This window comes from Stenella coeruleoalba, assembly GCF_951394435.1.
Source record: "Stenella coeruleoalba genome assembly, chromosome: 8".
Taxonomy (NCBI): domain Eukaryota; kingdom Metazoa; phylum Chordata; class Mammalia; order Artiodactyla; family Delphinidae; genus Stenella; species Stenella coeruleoalba.
In genome coordinates, this window is record NC_137154.1 from 96,946,828 (window position 1) to 96,969,929 (window position 23,102).

At 45.4% G+C, this 23,102-nt stretch overlaps 1 protein-coding gene across 4 annotated transcripts in view; it reads left to right on the forward strand.

The window, feature by feature from the left end:
- SORL1 (sortilin related receptor 1) overlaps positions 1-23,102 on the forward strand; it is a 255,232-nt gene that overhangs the window by 126,196 nt on the left and 105,934 nt on the right. For all 4 annotated transcript variants that reach the window (XM_079930365.1, XM_079930366.1, XM_079930364.1 and 1 more), the window contains exons 6-9: positions 5,062-5,242; positions 14,145-14,246; positions 15,271-15,440; positions 21,301-21,493. In XM_079930365.1, the coding sequence (XP_079786491.1) occupies positions 5,062-5,242; positions 14,145-14,246; positions 15,271-15,440; positions 21,301-21,493 (646 nt within the window). The remainder of the gene's footprint in view (positions 1-5,061; positions 5,243-14,144; positions 14,247-15,270; positions 15,441-21,300; positions 21,494-23,102) is intronic.

Genomic DNA, 23,102 nt, shown 5'->3' on the forward strand with positions numbered 1-23,102 from the left:
CAGGGCAAATCTGCCCTCCCCTGAAATGTGAAGCATCTGGTTCAGGAAAGACACATTCCAGACCCAGGAATGAGAGCTGCAGGTATAACAGACTCCCCAGGGGTTTGGGGGGGTGAGGAAGGAAGGTAACTTGTGACGGGAGTGACAGAGCTTTTGCATTTTTCAATCCGTCAGGGAATCCAGGGGAATCTTGAAGCTCTTGCATGTATTAGAATTTCTAAAAGACCTTCATTTTTAGAGCATCATATCAGAAGTGGGGACTTTTCTCTAAAATTCGTTCATTTGTTCATAACATATTATTTTTGAACGTCTGCTGAATATAAAACAGACGCTTTAGGGTGTAAGAAGTTGAATAACTGATGGATATAGTTATTAAGGAGATTGCAGTTTAGGAGAGAAGAAGAGACATTTGTGCATGTAACATACATCATGAAAGAAGCATGAAGTCCCACGGACATAGCATAAGAAGCCAGAGGAGGGCCATGCTCCTTCCAGATGGGTCATAGGCAGCTCCACGGAGGAGGTTACTGTTGATCCGGGATGTGCACACCAGGTAGGGTGTGACTGTTTGGAGGGGTGCAGGATGGGAATTCCAGATGGGAACAGAATGGCCCAAGGCAGAGATGAGGCATTGTGGTGCTTGGGTGGAGAAGCCTGAGTCTTATCCTTGGACAGTGTATTGGGTGAAATTTGGAAAGGGGTGTTGGTATCAGAATCTGCAGTGCTTGCTTGATAAAGGAATTTGGACTGAATTCTGAAAGCAATGGGGAGCCATTGTAGGTTTTTGAGAAGGAAAGTGAAATCAACAGGGCTAACCTTTAAGAGGTTGTTTCTGGTCTTAGTCACTTCCGGCCTTTTACTGTTGTGGGGATGATGTATATAATCTTGAATTTGTACATATGCAGACGAATGTGTAGAACAGACTCCCAGGAGTGGACTTGGTGGGTCAGTGGGAGACAGTCAAACCATTCACACCTACCAAACTTGATACCTCTTGACCTTCACCACCCTGGATCAGCTCTACCCATACGTGATCTTCCCCATTTCAGTTTCTGGTTGCTCAGGTGAAAAATTCCGAGTCATGACTGATTCCGTGTTGGTTTCATGCTTCACGTTCAGTCCATCAGGAAATCCCTGTGGCTGTACCTTCAGTATATACCCAGGATCCACTACTCAGCAACTACTTAATTCCAAGTCACTGCTGTCACTCATTAATCATCCAGCTGGTCTTTCTACTTCTACTCTTGTCCTTCTACAACTGATTCTCAGCATGGCCGTATTGATCCTGTTAAAAACAGGTCAGATCATGTTGTTCTTCTGCTTTGAACCCTTTCAAGTGCATCATTACTTTTCTCAGATTAAATGCCAGCTACATTCCTAACCACAGGGCCTTTGCACTTGCTATTTTCCCCATCTAGAATGCTTGTCCTAAAGATATATTTGTGGCTTGCTCCTTTACCTCATTCAAGTCTGCTCAAATAACATCTTCCAGATGGGGCCTATCCTAAGGATCTCATTAAAATTGCAATTACTCCTGTCATTCCCGGTCTGCTGTAGCCTGATCTGTTCTTTTCCTGCACAGCACTCATCACATCCTAATATACTCTTATTATGCTTATTATTTGTCTTTCTTCAATAGAATAAAACTACACGAGGGCATGGACTTTTTTCAGTTTTGCACTGATATATCCCCAGTGACTAAAGCATTGAAATTGTAACTTTGCCAGAATTTCTATAGAAAGTGTCAAATTTTGCATTCATTCTCAACAACATAGAATTATGCCTTTTTCCACAGCCAATGTGTTAGTATCTCAGTATAGTTGTATTTTTAAATCTTGTTTTATTTATTTATTTACTTACATGGTTGCACCAGGTCTTTGTTGAGGCTCGTGGGCTCCTTAGTTGTGGCATGCAAACTCTTAGTTGTGGCATGTAGGTGGGCTCTAGTTCCCTGACCAGGGGTCGAACCTGGGCCCCCTGCACTGGGAGCAACCACTGTGCCACCAGGTAAGTCCCTTGGTGTAGTTCTGATTTGCATTTTTCTTATTATGAATAAGTTTGAACATCCTTTAACCTAAGGGTCATTTTTACTTCTTTTTTGGGGTCATGTCTCTTCATGCCCTTTGCCCTTTTTCCATTAGATTGTTCATCTCTTTATTGCTGATTTCCAGGAGCTCTTTATATATTTGAGATTGGTCCTTTGTGATATGAAAGAGCTTGTACGTGTATGTTCATTTATATTTATATTTTCCAGTTTGGCATTGGTTTCTTGACTTTTACATGTAGTTTTAGTCCTCATTAAATGTAGTGGCTCCACAAGATGTGGATCCTGTCTGTGCGTCTTTTAGCCGTCTCTTTGAAGAGGAATGTCTTTGAGTTCGTATTGCTTCTTTAGTAGTTAAGGACAGTAAAGGATGGAGCAGAGAGGGGCCTTACAGCTGAGTATCTTCAGGCTCCAGTGGACTTCCTTTTTTTTTTTTTCTTTTTTGCGGTACGCGGGCCTCTCACTGCTGTGGCCTCTCCCGTCTCGGGGCACAGGCTCCGGACGCCCAGGCTCAGCGGCCATGGCTCACGGGCCCAGCCGCTCCGCGGCATGTGGGATCTTCCCGGACCGGGGCACGAACCCATGTCCCCTGCATCGGCAGGCAGACTCTCAACCACTGCACCAACAGGGAAGCCCTGGACTTCGGTTTTGTAGAGGGCAGCTCTTTCTGACTCTCATTACTTTCCTTGGGCAGAGGTTGTAGAGTCTTAGATTATAATCACACTCTCATCCGAGTACAACCTCTACCCAGGGAATACCATTAGAACTTTTTTTTTTAACTTTAAAGGGACAAATTGTTCTTTTTTCTGTTTAGAGAATCATATATTAAGAGGGCAAACCAGCAGGATTACTAAATAAAGAAGCTTCATGTTTGGGAATTTTTGTGTTGTACCTTCTGCCTCTGTGCAGACATGCAGATAGATATCCTAGGGGAAGGGGCTGCCTGTCTTATTGTAGATAATGACATGTCTGGTGTCAGGGAATTTCAGGCTATTTGAGGGATTTCTCCTAGGGTTCCCCATAATACGTGAGAGTGTAATGTAACCTCTCAGAGAATAAAGGCACACTTTGTTCAGCGATGCTTGGCGGCCTAGGAGCAGCAGGGGTGAGGAAAACCAGTGATTTATGTTATCCAGAGCTGGAGATTGGCAAGACAGGACAGAGGATGAGCCATGGGGGCGGGTTCAAGGATGCCCTGTGGAGCACCCCTGAAAGGCTGTAAGTGAGGTGGGTGAGGCCAAGTGAGGACCAATGACTGTGCTCAGAGACAGAGCAAGGCTTGGAACTTCCAAATGAGGGTAAAGAGAAGAGGAAGTCAGTGTCAGTGAGCATGGAAAGTGGGAGGCTAGCGATTGCCAAGTACAGGAATTTGTTAGGGGAGCAGCTCTCAGAAGGGAGAGGTTCAGATGTGGATTACGGAAGAGAATTGGGCTGAAAGCCGCAGCTCTTTCTGTTGCTAGCTGTTGGCTGCTTTGGGTTACGAAGGAATAGTAGAGGTGAGCTCCACCTCCATATCTGGGTGAAGGTCCCTTCCTCTCTGCCTTTTTAAAAATATCCAGCGTGTTTTAATTTGCATATCCTCTAGGGTAGAGGAAGTACTTTAATCAGTACTTCCAACTGTGGAAAAGAAGAGAACACGTCCTCCCCACCCCTCCCCTGCTCTGCACACAGAGCATCTCACGGTGAACGTTAGTTTCTCTCATTGGGACAGGCTGGTTTCTCCAGTGTCCGACCAAGACTCCAGATGGTAGGGCCAAAGTCAAGTCTTCCTCCTTCCCCCCCTTCCCCCTTCCCCCTTTGTTTTCCTCTTTCTTGTCTCCCTTCTTTTCTTCTTCCTCCCTTCCTCCCTCCTTTCTTTTCTTTTCCTTCCCGTCCCTTCTGTCTTGGAACTTGCTCTTGACAATACGTCTTGGAAGGAGTTTCCTATCATTGCCTCCATTATCCCGAGAGCCATTGTGTCTATAGAACCGTACAGATGGTTTGTGTGAATTAATCATTAATGAGTCCTGCTTCTCCTTGGGTCATCACTGCATCCTCACTGTGAAGCTCTCCTCCAAATTTTTCCAACTGTTTTTCCCTCTTGCTAAATGGTCCGCCTGGCCTTGGTGTTCTTGTGCAGGTTAGGAAACCTCGGGCAGGTTAGTTGTCCTCCCAGGCTGCTCTTAGGGCCCTTCTTCGGGGACACACCAGTGCAGAGATTCTTCTCTCAGGTAGTTTGATCTAATCACTCTGCAGGTTTTGGTTTGGAAGAGCTTTTGCAATATGTCCATGGATCCACGCAGCAAAGATCAATGCAGCAAGGAACTCTATAGGATAAAAAGAAATGTAAGGCATGGCCTTTGATGGAATCTATACTCTGTCTAGGAAGCTCAGACAGATACATTATGGTGAACGGTATATATAGTGGGTAAGAAGGTCCATTGTATAAAGTGAGAAGACTGATTCCAAAATCCACTTAAGGCAGTTCTCTCCCTTTTCTTGAACTCATAAAAAAGGCTTGGAATTGAGACGCATGGCTAGTGATGGGAGAAGGGCATGGGGGAAGGCTTCCTGGAAGAGGGGGACTTGCACTTGATCTCAGAAGACGAGTAGGATTTAGATGTGCAGATCAGAGTATATGCAGAGGGCATCCAGGCAGAGGGGGATAGTGTGGACAGAAGCACAGAGGGAGAGTTGAGCCCTGCGTTTCTGAAGGACGTCAAGGGGATCAGTACACTTGCCTTTCACTTTTCCTTCTTTTCCCTCTAGCCCCGCTGGAGCTTGCCTGGAGTGAAACCCAGGCTACACTGTAAACAGCAGTACCAGCAGAAAATACTTGACAAGTGGCAATTCCTTTCCCTCTCTACTGAGCCAAGGAGCCACCAAAGGGTTGTGTTTGCGGCACAGGGAGAGAGCATCACTTCTAGCTGCTGCCATGGTGACCCTGGGTTCTCATTGACGGTCTGCATGGCAGGACCTCTACACCTCCAACGACTCAATGTGGAGATGATGACAACCGCTTTTTTTTTTTCTTCCAGGGGAATCGATCCCTACGACAAGCCAAACACCATCTACGTTGAACGACACGAACCCTCTGGCTACTCCACAGTTTTCCGAAGTACAGACTTCTTCCAGTCCCGGGAGAACCTGGAGGTGATCCTGGAGGAAGTGAGGGACTTCCAGCTGCGAGACAAGTACATGTTTGCCACAAAGGTGGTGGTAAGTTCGAGGAGTAAACTGCTTTTGCGTGTCCGTTCTGAGGGTGGGTGTTCTGTGATCAGGCACGGAGGGTCCATGCAAGCAGGGACGGAATGCACGTGCCTGGGGGAGCTTGACTGCCGGTGCTGGATGTAGCTGGACACTCCCAAGGGACCTGGAAGGTTCTGGGAGGTCAAGGAGCAGAAAAGCTTAGACAACCACTCAGAGTGTCTCTGGGTGCTGGGAATTTGGTCCTTTCCTGGTCCAAGCATCCTTGACCAACACACACTTCTTTGAAATCCCGATGAAAAGAACACAGAAAGGAGGGGTGGGGCTAAGTGGCTTTTTTTTCTTTAATCCCACTCCCTGATTTCCCTGCAGCTCAGGCCCATTTCTTTGGGAGGTTTGGACACATGTTCATTTACATGGCTAGTAGAATGTGTAGTCATTGGCTAGTGGGAGTTAATGCTCTAAGAAAAGCAGTACTTAAGCTTCCAGCTGTCAGTAAGTAGCTTAAGTCTCAGGCTTTGGGAAAATCTTCTCCTTGATTTTGTGTGTTGGAGCCACATGCTGAAATGGAGGGCTTGCTCATTTAAAACCACAGTTGATTATTTAACAGGACTTGCCTTACAGCTGTATCAAGTTGCAACCATACTGCCCTTGTGTAAAGGAAAAAACCAGGCCTGGCCAAGAGTAGGTTGGGCTGCTCTTGCCAGGGGATGCAAGCTTGCTTTCATAACGCGACCATTGCCTCCTTGACCTCAGGTCTGACGGAGGTCTCTGGTGCCTGGGCGGTTGCTCTTTTCTGTCGTTCTTAACCTTAGGGACTAAAACCAGATGTCATGTTTTTGTCCAGGTTCTCACTTATTTATATGTTGGTAGCTGGCCAGGCAGAAGCAGGTCAACCCGCTTGGTAGGATCCTAGGGTGGAGAGAGGACTTCCCCAAAAGGGAAAGCAGGGAGCGAGGTTGGAATCAGAAGAGAAGATGCGAGCGGCTAAAGGCCAGAGGGGTTCCCCATTACACACCTCGAAAAATGGTTTTTTTTTTCTTTTTTTCTTGCGGTACGCGGGCCTCTCACTGCTGTGGCCTCTCCCGTTGCGGAGCACAGGCTCTGGACGCTCAGGCTCAGTGGCCATGGCTCGCGGGCCCAGCCACTCCGCGGCATGTGGGATCTTCCCAGACCGGGGCACGAACCTGTGTCCCCTGCATCGGTAGGCGGACTCTCAACTGCTGCGCCACCAGGGAAGCCCTTGAAAAATGTTTTTTAAGACCACTAAACCATGACAAGTTTTCTTCTGTCAGGCTCTTTGCCTCAAGTCACTCCCTGGATCATTTGCTTCCTGCCTTGCCTGTCTGTCTCTCTTACACACGTGCGTGCACACAGAACAGCCCAAGGACACAAGCATCCTTGAGTTGCTTCAAGCACAGGGATGTGCTGGGAGTGCAGAGGTGAGAGGTCAGGCCTGAGGACTGGTACCTTGTGACATCCAGTTGGGTGACCCCAAGTACCAGTTGTGTTTAAAACCTTGTCTCCAGTCCTCTGGTGCTCATAGGTCTTTTTTGTTTTAGTCTCTTGGGCCTGTGCTTTTTGTGATTTTAATTTCTCAATTTTAAGTCCCAGTGACTAATTCCCAGATTTCTTTTACTGACTGAGCTGGGAGGGTCTGAGGTGGAGAGCACTTGTGCATTCCCTCATCCTATTATTTCTAGATCTCACACCTGAGAATAAGTTATATCCCATTTAGAGCTTTCTGTGCCTCTGTTCTGCCGTCACAGCTGTGTCTGTTGTGTAGACATAGCTGATTTTCAGAGTGCCGGTGGTAATTTCTTTACTATTCCTGGCCAGTGGTAGGATCAGGGGCTGTGTCTGTTTGATCATCACTGATGCAGTACCCAGTATCTTGCACATTGCTTGATACATAGCAGATGTACAGTGGAGTCGAATGAATCTTTGCCTGCCTAATTTAGAAAGATTAGGCTATTGGGGTTTTCTTTGGGGGGGGATGGGATTGGGGGATATTAAATTATTAGTTCTTTTATTGTCAACTGTCAACTCTGTGTGTGGCTTATTGATTTATATGGTATTGGTGGCAAAATTGTAGTTGTGTTGGCTTCTTGCTTCAGCACATGGATGGACCACCAGATTCCAAGGTCAGTGGTGTTAGCTAGAGGCTCCAGGTGAGATGAGCTAGGCCACCTCCTGGAAGTGTTGTCCTAGGGTCACCTGCAGCAGCAGCAGCAAGGGCCCTTGTTACAAATGCAGATGGCAGGGCCCAAATGCATTTTTTCCCCTGAGCATCCTAGGATGCCTAAGAGTCTCCAAAACTGGAGACATTCTTCCCTAAAGCCTTCTACATGCAGAAGCTTCCAATGCTAGTTATATTATCAAAGGCACGTTTCTCAATGGATAGGTTGATGAGAGGAGAAACACAACTGGCAGTGGATAATAACATGGGTATTTTTCTCCTTAATGCACTAGAGTCCTAAGCCATAAGGATAAACAACATTGGCCTTGGTTGGATAACCCTGTCAGTAGGAGTATTGAGGCCTGCAAGTGTCACTTCTTCTCTGGGGTGTGCCCAGCACTCTGGTTGCTGGTTTTGGGGAATTCTGAGTGACTTTAATGTTAAATGGATTCAAATCAAATTAGGAAAGTCAAGAAACTAATTGTAAAATGACAGAAAATTGGTTTTGGGCGATAAACTCTTTGGCTTTTTTCTGACACCGTGAATGATTCCAGTTCTTTGCAAGTTAGTACTTCAGAACATGTCTGGGCAGCCATCTGGGTTCTGGACTGGAGCTGGTTTTCAAGTCTTCATAACTCTCTGGGGCCCTTCTGACCTGGCTCTTACTTCACATGTGCTTTGTATCAGATGCCCTTCAATTTCCTTTTAACCCAAGTTTAATTTTTCTTCCTTGGTTTTTGACATGAAATTCACTTACATAGTCCACAGCATAGGGCCATTAATGCAACAGGGAGGCACCTCTGCAAAGGGACCGACATCAGTTTGTGAACTTGGTGAGACGCAGCTGTGAGGTACTTCCTGGTGGATAACGGTAGTTGCCGAACAGTTGGAGGGAGGGGAGGGCTGGCTGCTACTCTCTAGCTGCACTCCCAGCCTCTCCTGAAAGCCAGGCTCAGACGTTTCTTGCACAGACGTGCAGCAGTGAGCCAACACCCGATGCATGAGCTTGTTGGAGTCTCCTCTCTGTTCTTACAGATGATGCAGACACAGGGTTCTAGAGCAGGCTTGGCAAACCATGGTCCTTCACTTGTTTTTGTCAATGAAGTTTTATTGAAACACAGCCATGCTCATTTGCTATGTGTCACCTGTTGCTGCTTTCATGTTACAGTGGCAGAAATGAGTCATTTCCTAGAGGCGGGATGGCCCACAAAGTCTAAAGTATTTCTATACAGACCTTCACAGAAAAAGTTTGCCAGCCGTTGTTTTAGAGGCAGGATTCTGTTCGCCTTTCACTTGGCATCAGGCAGCTAGAACCCTCCAATGCAAGAGCTTGATGAATCTGAGGCATCACCCCCAAGAGTTCAGGTGACAGGCCTCCCTAAATCACTGTGCCCTTTTCATGCCGGGGTGTTACCTTAAGGATATTATGGCTAATTCAGACACCTTGCATTCTGCAGATTTCCCGAGAGAACTCATTTGGACTTTCACTGTTCTGACTAGCCAACCACTAATTTCACTATTGGAAACCAATTTCTAACCATCATTATGCTGATTTAAAGTCGCTAAGGCTGACAGAGATAATGGAAAAACTTAGTTTTTGCTTCAGAACGATGGGCTTCTACACGGGAGGTTAGCTGGCCACGGTTGGGATGTGACTTTTAGGATAACTGACCAACATCTGACTCTTGACGAATTATTTTAATTATGACATCACTTAAAGGTCTCCAAACATAGATCTAGGTATACGCACTCACTGCTTTTAACTCATACAACAATAAAGCTCAAATGTTTTTACGGATTAAAAATAAAACTATCCTACCAATGTGTTTAAAATTAATTTTTTATAACACCAGTATTGAGATATAATTTGTACAGCATAAAATTCACCCTTGCAAAGTACACAATTCAGTGGTTTATTTCACGAGGTCACGTAACGCTCACCACCATCTAAATCCAGAACGTCGTGGTCACCCCCAAAGGAAACTTCATACACAGTAGCAACACTTTCCACTGCCCTCTCCTTCCAGCCCCTTGCAACCAGGAATCTCCTTTCTGCCTTGTGGATTTGCCTGTTCTGGACATTTTATGTAAAGGGAGTCATATGATTTGTGACCTTCCGTCACTGTTGTCTTTCGTAGTATCGTGTTTTCATGCGTGTTGAAGCAGGGATCATGGGATCACCGTAGTTTTACGTTCGCTGCTTCTTTCTCCTGCCAGATCAAATCTCTGGTTGAACCCCTCTGGCGAATTTTTGTTTTGAGTTATTGTACTTTTCAACCCAAGAATTTCTATTTGTTTCTTTTTTTAAAAAAAATAATTTCTGTTTCTTTATAGATATCCTCTATTTGGTGAGACAGTGTTCTCATACTTTCCTTTTTAATTTATGAGACGTGATTTCCTTTAGTCCTTTGAATGCGTTTAGGATAGGGGATTGAAATTTCTTGGCCGATAAGTCCGATATCTGGCCTTCCTCAGGAACAGTTCCTGTTGACTGTTGTGTGTGTGTGTGTGTGTGTGTGGTGTGTATGGGTGATATGTTGCTGTTTGCTTGCCATTGTTTTGGTGGAAAACCAGACATTTTAAGTGATATAATGTGACAACTCCTCACATCAGAGTAACCCATTCCCAGGGGGAGCTTTTTGTTGCTTGAGTTTTTGCAAGCTTTTATTTCATTTTCAGGATTCTGAAAAAGTTGATTTTTGTTGGTATTATTGTTGCCTTTGTTTTGTGAGTTTCCTGCATTCATTTTGTAACGTCTGCATCCCTTGTTGGGTATGGCTAGTAAAGTACTGACCATTAGTGGTCAGCTAATGACGGAACAGAGATTTCCTTAAGTACTTTGAGCCATTCGTCTGGCAGCCTTTGCTGAGGGCCTCTGAGTGTGTGTTGGTGGCATGCCTTCTACAGCTCTGCCTTAGCCTCTGCTTCTTGTTTGTGTAGAGACGCAAGGTTGTTAGCTGGCTGTGAGAGATTAGGCCCTTTCAGTTCTTTCCTGAGCATAGCACAGCCCTTTTGTGTGTGACCTTGTAAATGTCTTGGAATATTTCAGAGCTTATCAAAACCTCTTACGGACATCTTCTTCCCCAGTTTTTCCTTTCAGGCCTTTTAGTTCACCTTTTGCAGTTCCAAGCGATAATGTTTCTCCAGCAGCTGTGGTGTTAAAACATTTGCCACTTGTCACTGTTCCCCGTAAACGCCCTGGCTACAGGTCTGTGTGTACAGCGAGCTGAGTCATGTTATATAAAGAGAAGTCCTGAGAATGCAGCTTTCAAGCGAGTCACCAGGCAGATCAGATCTGACAGTCCTCTGGCTGTGGGGCATTTGGGAAGCTCCAAACCTGTTCTGTCCTCTCCAGTGGCTGCTGGGCTGGTGGTTTTCACAGCTGTTGTAGCTGTGAAGCTGTGGGTTTCCCAGGCTACCACAGAGCTAGAGAGAAAAGGGATGGGATTAGAACAAGTTAAAACATCACCAAGTTAGCTCTTCTTGCCGGTCTTCAGTCGTTGTCTTGAATAAATGCTCCTTGAGTTTTTGCAAGCTTTTATTTCATTTTCAGGATTCTGAAAAAGTTGATTTTGAGAATTTTTGTCAGTGTTCTTGTTGTTTTCACAGATGAGTGGGTTTTTAGAGTTCCTCACTTTGCCGTTCCAGAAGTGCTTTCAATTAATATTAACTTTGCACACTTTTTATTATGGACATTTTCACATCTACATAAAAGAATAGTTTGTACTGATATGACCTCCCCTTGTGCCTTCATTCAGTCTCAATAGTATCTACGTTTGCTAATCTCTTTTCAGCTGTCTACGCACTACTTATTTTTTTCCTGGACTGTTTTAAAGCAAATCCAGATATATCATTTTATCCATAAATTGGGTATAAACAATATGAATGTGGATGGTATATAGCCGAAACTTTATTACTGCTTTGAAGGAGAAGGTGGCAGGGAATCTTACAGCCCATTTCTATCATGATCTAATTTGTATGTGAAAAAGAAATTTGGATGTATCAATTTGGCACTGTGTCTGGCTAGCAGACTAGAAATAAGAGCGGCGTAGCCAAGACGGAGGTTTATTTTTCCCTCATCGGTGCTGCCGGAGGTAGGCGGTCTAGGGCTGGCATGTTGGTGCCCTGGTGTTACTGGGGTCGCAGGCCTCTATCTTGCTGTTCTACCATCCAAACAAATGATTTCCATTCTCAAAGTTCCCTCATGGTCCACGACACGTGTACTAGCCTTCGAGTCTATTGGAGTTAAGAAGAATTAAGGACAGACAGAAAGGTCAAAATAGGACCCCTCCTAGCTGATTCAGTCTCTTTAAGCAGCTTTCCTTGAAACCCAACACAATAGTCTGTTTACGTCTCATCGACTGGTAACTCAGTCGCATGACCACACAGAGTTGTACAAAAGGAAGAGAGCCTTAGTCTTTTACTCAGGTGGCCGTCAGGGTCCTTTTGCCAAGGATGAAAGGCATTAATGGATGCTGGGGTGAGTGTAGCAGTGTCTGTCTCTCTCTGAATATGCTCATAGGTGACTGCACAGAACATTACTGAAGGAATGGCCCAGAGCCCGTTACCAGTGAGCACTCGGGAGCGGAGCGGAAACAGATCTTCTGCATTTTGCCTTATACCTGTCTGTATTGTGAGATGTTTTTCATGAGTATGTTTTACTTTTATAATAATGATAAAGGAAAACCCAACATCAACAAAAACCCATCGTTCGTTAAGAAATCCATCTTACAATCAATGTGCCGTAGTTTCATTGTTAATACTTTTCTTGGTGGTGGTAAAATACCACAATAACTCGTCTGCAGATGCTTTAGGAATGAGCCTGATTATCCAGATTTAGGAATCATTCTCTTGGAAGGAAGTGGGATGGATGTGTTTAGAGGTTTCTCATGACCTTAGTATTCTGTGAGTTTTGCATTTATGCCTTGCTATCCGTCCTCAATTCTCAAGCTTCCCAGCAGCCATCATTAAGAACACTTAACTAATGATGGGCCTGAATGTCACTCAGAAAGGTGGCTCCTTTCTCAGGTATAACTGCAATAGGAAGTAGTGACAGAACATAAAAGCATAAAAAATATGTTTCACTGATATCTGTGTATTTATATATATTCATAAGGATTTATATAGGGTGACTTAAGTCATCTGACCTTTATACATAGTTATAAAACTTTATTGACCTAAGGAGGGCTTTTGGAATTTATACATAGCAGTTTTACTGGGAACTCTTCTCTCATTCAGGTGATACATTTTGCGTTTTTAATCAATCTCATTTCTATAGCCCCATACTGAGGACAAGCTATTATGTGGTTTTCGGGCTGCCATTCTGAAAAGGCAGTCTTCTGTACTTCTCTGCCTGGCTTCTTTAAAACAGACGACTTTTAACCAGTGTTCAGTGGTGGCTTGAAAAAAAAAATGTGTGTGTGTGTACACACACATTCTGCTGCTCAAATGAACAGAAAATAACTTCATGTTCATCAGCCTGCTCTTCACAGTATTTATTGGACATGCGTGAGCATGTGTATTAGTAGTTGTTATATTACAGTTAAGAGAAATTGGCATCTTCCGTCCTCTATAGGAATTTAAAATCTATAATAAACAGTAGCAACATAGCCAAGGATAAGTGAAGCCTTCTGGCTGGGGATCCCGACATTCTAATCAGTTGGGTGATAGTCGTGCTTGCGAAGATGTCCGCATGAGGATGGGCCTCCCTGTCTGTTTTCGTAGATGTACAACATTTGCCTTCCGTTCCCGGTCACAGACTTGTAGAGCTGGAAAAAGCCACATAGATCCTTTACAGTGTTTCTTATCCTTTTTTGAATCATTGACCCTTTTGAGAACCTGGTGAGACGTTCTCCCTAGCAACACGAGTGAGTACATCGACACAGAAAATTTGTATATATATTTCTGGGGTTCCTGGACCACTTAAACCCATACCCAAAGTCCTGATTCAAATCAGCTTCTCATTTTATAGATGAATAAACTAGGACCTAGAGAAGTTTAGAGGGGGCTCCAAATCTAGTGCTTTTCTATACATTTGCAAGCTTCCAGCTGTGGTTTAATGTCTCTAAAATGCAACGTGACGTGGTCAGCATCGTGTGGAGGGAGTGCATCACGTGCGCGGTCAGCGTCATGTGACGTACTCTGTATGCTACCAAAGAAAGCATATTCTAGCAGAAGACCTTAATCATTGAGGAGTCTTAAAAGATTAAAAAGAGAATCAATGAAAATCCCTTCAACTCTTGGTACAAATTAAAGCCCTGTGACCCGGGGGTCCTAGCGATCTGCAAATAAGAGTAGAAGGAGGAAGAGGGTATGTTTTTATGCGTATCAGGTGTGTGGCTGACCTCACCCAGGGGTGGTTTGGGGACTGTAGGCTCCTCCGCCCCGCCTGTCTCGCCATCACACAATTCTCTCCCTTTTCACTCTCTGCTTAAGCTTTGGCGGCCACCGCCCCCTTCCCCAAGCTCAAGTTCTCCCATCATACCGTCGTCCTTCCTCTTCATGTGGTATCTGGAGTATCTAATATTTATTGTAGACCAGGTATCTAGGATCAAGTGGTACAGCCCAAGCTGCCCAGTGACAGCAAATGTTGCAGAAATGTGCATTTGCGGTCACACTCTCTATTTTGTGTTTTTAGTTGAATCGGAGGGGTCTGACTTTTCACTTTTCTTTTTGCGCTCATTTTGAGTGGCGATAATATAGTACAGTTGATTTTTTTTTCCTCTTCCTTGGCAGCATCTCTTCGGCAGTCCGCAACCATCCTCTGTCCAGCTCTGGGTCTCCTTTGGCCGCAAGCCCATGCGAGCAGCCCAGTTTGTCACAAGATATCCTATTAATGTGAGTGGGGTCCACGCCGGGGTGGGAAGGAGTGCCGTTGTCCTCATGCAGAGGTTAGAGGGAGGGTGATGGGGGGTGGATACCTGATGGAGTCTCCCTGAAGTCACTTTCTAGATCGGTCTCGAGAGAGAGAACCATTGTGCTTTGGGCATCTTGGTCTGTTTTCTCCCTCTTCACTTTTTGAAGTGGAGCTGAATGGGAGCCTTAATTTGCTTTAAGTGGAGAAGGATTGGCAGAGAGGTTTGGAACCAGAGTCAATGGTCTCAGTGTGCTAGTGCTGAAGGAATGAGAGGTTAGTGACAGCAGTAGTTATTTATTAAGTACCTGCTGTGTTGCTCACAGATGGTGAGGTTCCAAAAGGGGATAGGATTTGAGTCTCACCCTTTTAGAAACAGATGGGTTGGAGAGCCTGAGAGCAGAGCAGAGGAAGAAACCATGTACAGTCAAAGGCTTGACTGTGCAGTACGTGTTAGAACATAGAGAGCGATAGGGAAAGTCAGTGTGGACTGGGTCATCAGAGAAGTGACCACGGGGAGGAGGTGGCATTTGGAGGCCTTGATGCCCGGAGTTGGTGTAATGGAAGGTTGGTAGCTAAGAGGAGGGTGTGACGGAGAACATGCTTGTCTGTTCTTTGCTTTCTCTGGGCTCTGCCTTCCTATAGTCACCTTAGAGAAAATAAGAGGGAAGGAAATGCACATTAGTCCATGTTGTACTTTGTACTAATGATAGGGAGACATTATTAACTAAAAGCGATTTCTGGGTCATGTTTGGAGTTCAGGGCCCATTCTTATTTTGTGTCCCAGCTGCCAAGAAGGGGTTTGCTCCGGCCGTAAGGCAGCCTCAGGGTCTCCAAAGAGAGTCGGCCAAGCTTCTTTCCCAACGTGGGGAGGCTTTCCGTGGGCTCCGAGCCTGCAGTCCTCACTGGGACATTTGGAAGTCATTGCTTTAGTGTGTGCGCTGGGACAGTCCACAGGGCCTGTGTGGTTTATTTGACTTCTGTCTTTTCTGACTTCTGATGCCAAAGGAATATTACATTGCGGACGCCTCCGAGGACCAGGTGTTTGTGTGTGTCAGTCACAATAACAACCGCACCAACCTGTACATCTCGGAGGCGGAGGGGCTGAAGTTCTCGCTGTCCTTGGAGAATGTGCTCTATTACAGCCCAGCAGGGGCAGGCAGTGACACCTTGGTGAGGTAAGGAGACCGGGAGGCCCTCCCTGCGTTCTTACACCCCCGCACGACCTCTGGATGGGTGGTTTTCAACATTAGCTGCACGTTTGGACTCACCTCGGCAGGGAGGTTTCAGAAACCCCGATTATGCCTGGCTCACCTTCCTAGAAATTATATTTTATCTGGTTTGGGGTGTGATGGGTGTGTGAGGATTTTCAGAAGCTCCCCAGGTGACGTTTATGTGATGCACAGGCTGAGCACCACTGCCTGGGTGACACTTAGGGTCACCGCCACAGTGTCAGCCCCTCCTTTGGGTTCCCTTCATTCAGTTACCTGGTTTTGTGGTCTCAGAGCCAGTGGGAAAGAGCGCTTGCAAATCATCATCAACTCCAGACCAGCTGGTATATGTGGCCGCAAGGCCCTGCTTCTGTGTGACTCTGGTTAATTGACATCATTACTCTGTTTTTCAGTAACTGCAAGGTATTGTTCTGTGGTGTCTGTGGAAAGACACCAACATCACCGATCCTTTGTCAGTAAATCACATGCCTGGAGTTGTCCTGCAGTAACGGGTGTTCTCTGGGTCGTGGAGGAGTCCGGGGTTCGGGAGGGGTGGATGCCACGAATCTGTGGGGGCACTGGTGCCACAAGCCCATTTATTCTCATTTATCGGGCGACAAACCAGACTTGTGTGTGTCTGACTGTGATTACGTTTACTCTGTGCTCTTGGGAAGAGCCGTCCGGTGGAGCTGACTGACTGGTCTGCAGTGAGGTCTGGCCCAAAAGGCCGTGACCACCAGGTCAGAGGGCAGGTCCTTGCTGCCCACTGTCCCTCTTCATGTTGCCAGTTCATTCAGTCATCAGTTCATTCAGCAAGTATGCTGCTGCCTGGTGCCTGGCGATGTTGCGTGTACAGCCGTGAGATATTGTATCCAGCAAGGAAAACTCAGGACGAGGCCCCACATTCTATGGAGCTTTTGTTCTAACTGGGGGAAAACAGAATATAAACAAATATGTGATCTGCTGATAATGGTGAGCGCTGAGAAAAAAAATAAAGCGAGATAAGAGGACAGAGGGTTACGAGGGTATTACTTTATATTGGCTGGTCGTGGAAGGCTGTTTCACGAGGGTGACATTCCAGCAGGTGCCTGAATTACACGAGGAAGGGAGCTGGGCACATACCCCGGGGAAGAGCATTGCAGGCGGAGGGAACAGCAGGCACGGGGGTTCTGAGGTGGAACTTTGTTGGTTTATTTTAGTAGCAGTGAGGAGGCCAGGGTGGATCAAACAGCTGGTGGAGGGGAGAGAGCATCCCCAAGACACAGGAACCAAGAGAGCAGGGTTCAGGTTGTGTAGAGCCCTCAAGGGCGTAGAAAGAACTTTATCTTTTTCTTCTGTTCTTCTTTTTTGTGCGGTGTCCTAACCACTGGACCGCCAGGGAATTCCCTATTTTTTCTTCTAAGCACGATGGAGGGTTTTGACCGGAAGCTGGACATTATTTGGTTTAACCTGTTACGTTTTTTTTTTTTTTTTTTTTCCCCCCGGTACGCGGGCCTCTCACTGTTGTGGCCTCTCCCATTGTGGAGCACAGGCTCTGGACGCGCAGGCCCAGCGGCCATGGCTCACGGGCCCAGCCGCTCCGCAGCATGTGGGATCTTCCCGGACCGGGGCACGAACCCGTGTCCCCAGCATCGGCAGGCGGACTCTCAACCACTGCGCTACCAGGGAAGCCCGGTGTTACGTTTTTTTGGACACCATTTTAAAAACCGTGAATTGCATTATGTAAAGAAAAGTGCATAAAACATAAATGGGTAGCGTTAATAAATAATTTTCAGTGAACGCTCACGTGACTTATCTTTTAAAGAAGCCATCCTGGATGCCGTGTGGAAATTAGACAGTGGACTTTCATGTGTCTGGTGGGGACATGAGTGGAAGCGGACTTTCATGTGTCGGGCGGGGGGGACGCCCAGCTGTGAGAGCACTGCCGGAAACCAGGCCAGTGGAGATGGAGGTTGGCTGGACCCCGGGGCGGTAGCAGTAGAGATGCTGGAAATGGTCAAATTCTGACCATTTGCTGATGGACTGGACATGGAGTATGAGAGAAGGAGGAGTCAGGGACCCACCACTGCTTGGCCGGGGTAGCTGCTGCAGTGATGGTTTCAGACTGACGGAGAGGGCTGGGCGAGGTGCAGGTGTGGGGAAAAGATCAAGAGTTCTGGTTTGGAGATGCCTATTAGATATCCAAGCAGAGAACTTCCTGTGTGGTCTCTGATATGCTTTTCTCCGCCCTGTTTCTTCTCCTTTGGAGGTGCTGTCATCTTTTACTCCTTCCTTTTTTTTTCCCCTGTGTAGACGCGCAGGTTATTTATTTATTTATTTACTCCGGGTCCCTCCCCCCTCCCACAGGTTCCTTATTATTCAGTGTCTTATGTTGTGTTATAAACCATTCCTGCCGTGATTCATCCTCAGGTCGTTCTGGTCAGTCACGGCCCCTTCCGGCTGGTCCTGTGGCTTTTTTTTTTTTTTTTTGATTTATTGAAGTGAAATTCTCATGATGTTAACCATGTTATTAATGTAATCAACTCAGTGGCACACAGCACATTCACAGTGTTGTGCAACCACCAGCTTGATCTAATTCCCAAACATTTACATTTATATTTTCCCCCAAGAAAATCCCTTACCCCCGTTCAGCAGTTTCTCTCCACTCTCCCCTCCTCCAGCCCCTGGCAGCCACCAGGCTACTTTCTGTCGCTACGGAGTTGGCTGTTTCATATAGATGGAATCATGCCGTAACACCTGACCTTTGTGTCTGCCTTTGTGTCTGCTTCACTTTGTCATGTAACGTTTTCAGGGTTTATCCACGTGTAACACGTGTCAGTCAAGACTTCATTTCTCTGTATGGGTGAGTAATAGTGTCCTTCCTTTTTTATAACTAAAATCATGAACCGCTCTCTCTCTGGCCTTCTGCCGACCCTTTGTCACCTTTGAGAGCCTCCAGCTATGGGGCTGATAAGTCGGGGCTTGGCTTCTGCATTTGTCAGCTCTTCAGGATGGAGACGGCAGGGCAGGGCAGGGGCCCGAAGCTGCAGCGAGTGGCTCCCCAGGAAGCGGGAACCTCAGTGACGTGGCCACGCGACCCCTGCGCACAGACAGATGGCCCTTTATGCAGTTACAGACGTTCCTCCTCGACGGCCTGCCCTGCCTCACCACTCGGCCCAGTTAGGAAAGTGAAAATAGATTTACGTCAAGATTCATAGACTGACATCCTCCTTGGCCTTCTTATTTTTTTTTCTTCAGATTTTATCTCGGGACTGGAGATGTTCAGATGTACTCAATTGAATGGCCTTTGTCAGCTGCGTCTCCATCTCAGCACGATGACATGGGACAGGGGTGAAGGAGCAGATTATGTGGGCAGGCTGGCTTAACTTACGAAGCAGAAAACCACACCAAACCAAACCAGCTCTTCTTTGAGCTCAGTGGGAACGTGTGGTGCCGAGGACCTGGGTCTCTTTACTTAGAGACCGGGAGGAGGAATTCTCAGCGGGGTGACCCTGACCTTGTGAGAGGTGCCAAGCGGAGGCAGCGTCTAGATGGAGGGACAGACGTGGTGGGCCCACAGGGCATCTTGAGGATGTGCTGGGTTTGGGCTGAGGGTGGTTGAGGGGGACCTGGTGAGCTGCCTGGCGGGGGGAAGAGCAAGTGGTGAGAGCCAGGGAGAGAAAACGGAAGAAAACGGACTCTCCGGGGGAGATGCTTGGGTAAGTCAGGTAGTTGTACGGTGCAAGGCGTCAGAGCGGGAGATGACAGGGTGGACTGGGGCCTGGAGGAGCGTGGGACGTACAGAGGCTAGGCTTCTGCTTGGATTGAAAAAATAAAACACCAGGAGAGAGACCAGGGGGAGAAACAGGGCTCCTGAAAACAAGAGAAATTCAGACCTCCCAGATAAATTGAAAGAAGCCGATACGGGGACCTCACGATGCTAGGATCACAAGCAGCAGAGCCGAGGTGAATGGAGGGCAGGGGGGAGCAGACGTGGGGCCCGTTCCTAAGGAAGCAACTGAAAAACAACTAAAACAGACCTAAGGAAACCACGCGTCAGAACCTTTGGTCTCAGCGCTGGGGTTTTCTGGAGGACCTTGCTCCGCCTCTCAGCTGGGGTGGCCCTGCCACTGCTGTGTGCGTCTTCCTGTCTGAGGTGGCCAGCCGTCATCCAGCTCGACATTTGTATGACAGATAAAGGGGGAGCACAGTTCTGTGCTTTTTCACAAAGCCCAGTGGCTCAGAACCCTCCAAATAAAGGACCCGCTTCCGGTTTTACAAGCCACGTGTGAACTGTGCCTACCCTTTCTGAGAGATCTGTTCTGTTTGTAACGTGTGTACCATGTTAGAACAAAACTTCTTCCCAGGGCAATTACAGTATCTGGGGTAGCAGTTAAGGCCGGGGAGGGTCGTCTTCTCTGCTTCACTGTTAATAAGCATAACCTCAAGGTTTCCAGAGCCATCCTTGTTAGATATACCATGCCTTTGGGAAAGGGGTTCTGCTTTGCTCCCTGACAAATCCTATCGGCTTCCATCTGATCAGGGTTTTGGCTAATTAGTTGTAAGTATCTGGACAGTGGCTGTGTAACCCCTTAGCTATATTCCTATAGATTGGGTTAGATTGTATGCCTCAAATTGGGTTAGATTGTAAGCCTCAACACTATACTTCTTTAAATTGAAGAATAGTTGATTTACAACGTATTAATTTCTGCTGTACAGCAAAGTGATTCAGTTATACATATATATACATTCTTTTTTATATTCAGTTCCATTATGGTTTATCATGGTAAGTCAAATATAGCTCCCTGTGCTATACAGTAGGACCTTGTTGTTTATCCATTCTGTATATAATAGTTTGCATCTGCTAACCCTAAACTCTCAATCCTTCCCTCTCTCACCACCCCCTCTCCCTTGGCATCCACAAGTCTGTTCTCTATGTTTGTGAGTCTGTTTCTGTTTCATAGATAGGTTCATTTGTGTCATATTTTAGATTCCACATGTAAGTAATATCATGGTATTTGTCATTCTCTCTATGACTTATTTCATTTAGTATGATAATCTCTAGGTCCATCCATGTTGCTGCAAATGGCATTATTTCATTCTTTTTTATGGCTGAGTAGTATTCCATTGTATATACGTACCATGTCTTCTTTATCCATTCCTCTGTTGACGGACATTTTGGTTGTTTCCATATCTTGGCTATTGTGAATAGGCCAGCACTATAATTAGTATCGGTGAGTTTGGTTTAAGGTTTCCTGTTTGTCAGGGCTCACTAGAGGATTTGGGGTCAATTTCATTAGTGGAGAAATAAATGTGACTCTGACATCAACTTTTCCGTGTTGTATTAATCATTCTGAACCCCACGTGAGGAGTGATAGGTCAGGTGAGCATCTTGGCCTTCAAAATGACAAAACATCACTTTTTTAAAAGGACAGATTATTCAGCCGTAAGAAGGAATGAAGTACTGATACAACATGGATGGACCTTGAAAACACTATGCTAAGAGAAAGTAACCAGATACAAAAGGCCACAAATTGTATAATTCCATTTATATGAAATAGCCAGAAGAGGCAAATCCATAGAGACAGAAAACTGATCAGTGGTTGCCAGCGTCTGGGATGGAAAGGGAAAGTGGGGCATGACTGCCAGTGGGTCCAGGGTTTCCCTTTGGGAAGATGAAAATATTCTGGGACTACACAGTGCTGATGGTTGCATAACATTGGGAAGGTACTTAATGCCACTGAATTGTGTACTTTAAAATGGTTCAATTTTATGTTATTTAAAATAAGAACATGCCAAGCAAATGATGAATTCATGCTCACAGCTGTTTCATTTTCTCTTAATGTAGGTATTTTGCAAATGAACCATTTGCTGACTTCCACCGCGTGGAGGGGTTACAGGGAGTCTACATTGCTACTCTGATTAATGGTTCCATGAATGAAGAGAACATGAGATCAGTCATCACCTTTGACAAAGGGGGGACCTGGGAATTCCTTCAGGCCCCAGCCTTCACGGGATATGGAGAGAAAATCAATTGTGAGGTACAGATACTTTGCTCTTGTTTGGATCGTTAATACACACTTTTAACTGTAGTTCTACTCTTACAGTTCCCAAACGCTGCATCAAGATGCCTTGGGATGCCACAGTGAACTCACAGGGGCACCATGGGATATTTTAAGTTTTTGAGGGAAAAACTGTGATACTTGACGTCTGTTGGTCACCATGTGAATTACTATCTTGAGTTAGTTCACCGTTTCAACATTAGCTCATGCTATATGTCTTTTGATGACATATCTTTGTGAAGCTGGATTTTTGGCATTTGATGTGATAAAAAGCAAGTAAGAAAATCAGGTTGGCACAGGAAATGATGGTAGTGATATCTGATTAGATTCCAAAGTTTGAGAAGATGTGCAGTGCCCAAAAGGTGTCTATATACTATTATTAAGTAATTTTGGTTATTTAAGAATGAAATAAAATTTTATGTTTTCTTTCAATTTATACACACACACACAATATTATTTCAAACTGCTGCTAAGTTATTAGGACGTATACTTATTAAGTTGTTTGGACTTAATTATGTAAAAAAACAAACATCGGTATTTCTTCTGACCTGAGGCTGTTATAAAAAAAATTACTGAGATACCAGTTGTGCTGGGAACCAAGAAAGTCTGGGGACCTGTGCTGTACAGCAGAGTGATTTGCTGGGGAACATCTTTTAAAATTCCTCCCTGAATATAATTTAGGATTCTACAGTTTTCCCTACCTGTGGCTTCATCTGAAAAGGTCATGATACTAAAATGTGTTATTTGGTCCCATTCAGTGTTACCATTCGCTTAGGTGGCTCCTTCCTTTTCCCTGGGGAGAAGTCTGTGATCGTGGTCCTTGGCTTCATGTGACACCCCACACCTCCATTTTCATTTCTTTAGGGGATCTAGGGTGTGTAAAGTAGGCAGGCGGAAGGAACTTGGAAAAAAAGAGTAGTACTCATTTTTGGAGAAACCAAAACATTTTAGTTAGACAATTACCTGGTCTTTTGGATTTTTGGATTTCATTTGTCCATGGTTAAGTATATTGACTCTCTTGTATGCTGTATCCGTGGTCCTTGGGAAGATTATTTTGGAGACTCTTGTTCTAGAATGTACTTCTTGATTTTTTTTTCTTTTCCTTTTTTTTTTTTTTTTTTTTTGTACTTCTTGATTTTTCTTCCCTATTTGGCAACAGGTCGGAACTTACCACATCGAGTCTAGCTTTGGAGAGAGGCAGGTTATAAGTAGGTGCAGATAAACACCTAGGTGTTGTTTCACTGCACGATATAGGTTTTGGAGCATGTGGTAGGGGTCCAAACCTTGGTTAAATAAAATGAATAGTATTGTTAAAATCCAGCTGCTTATTTCCCTGACTGATCAGTTTATTTATGAACTGTACAACAATTAGTAATCAGCTTTTAGTTTCTGCTTCTGATTTGAGGTGGTGACAGAAAAGGTGAGTTGGCAGGTATTTGAGACTCAGCCTAATATGCTCCAGTTTTTATTTGCTGAACGTTGATGCTAGCAAGACAGATATTTGTTAGAGAGATCCTTTTGTTATAAAAATAAGTATATCTAGCAAATCATGTCAGTTTTTACCTGTAATTTAAGCACACATAGAGAT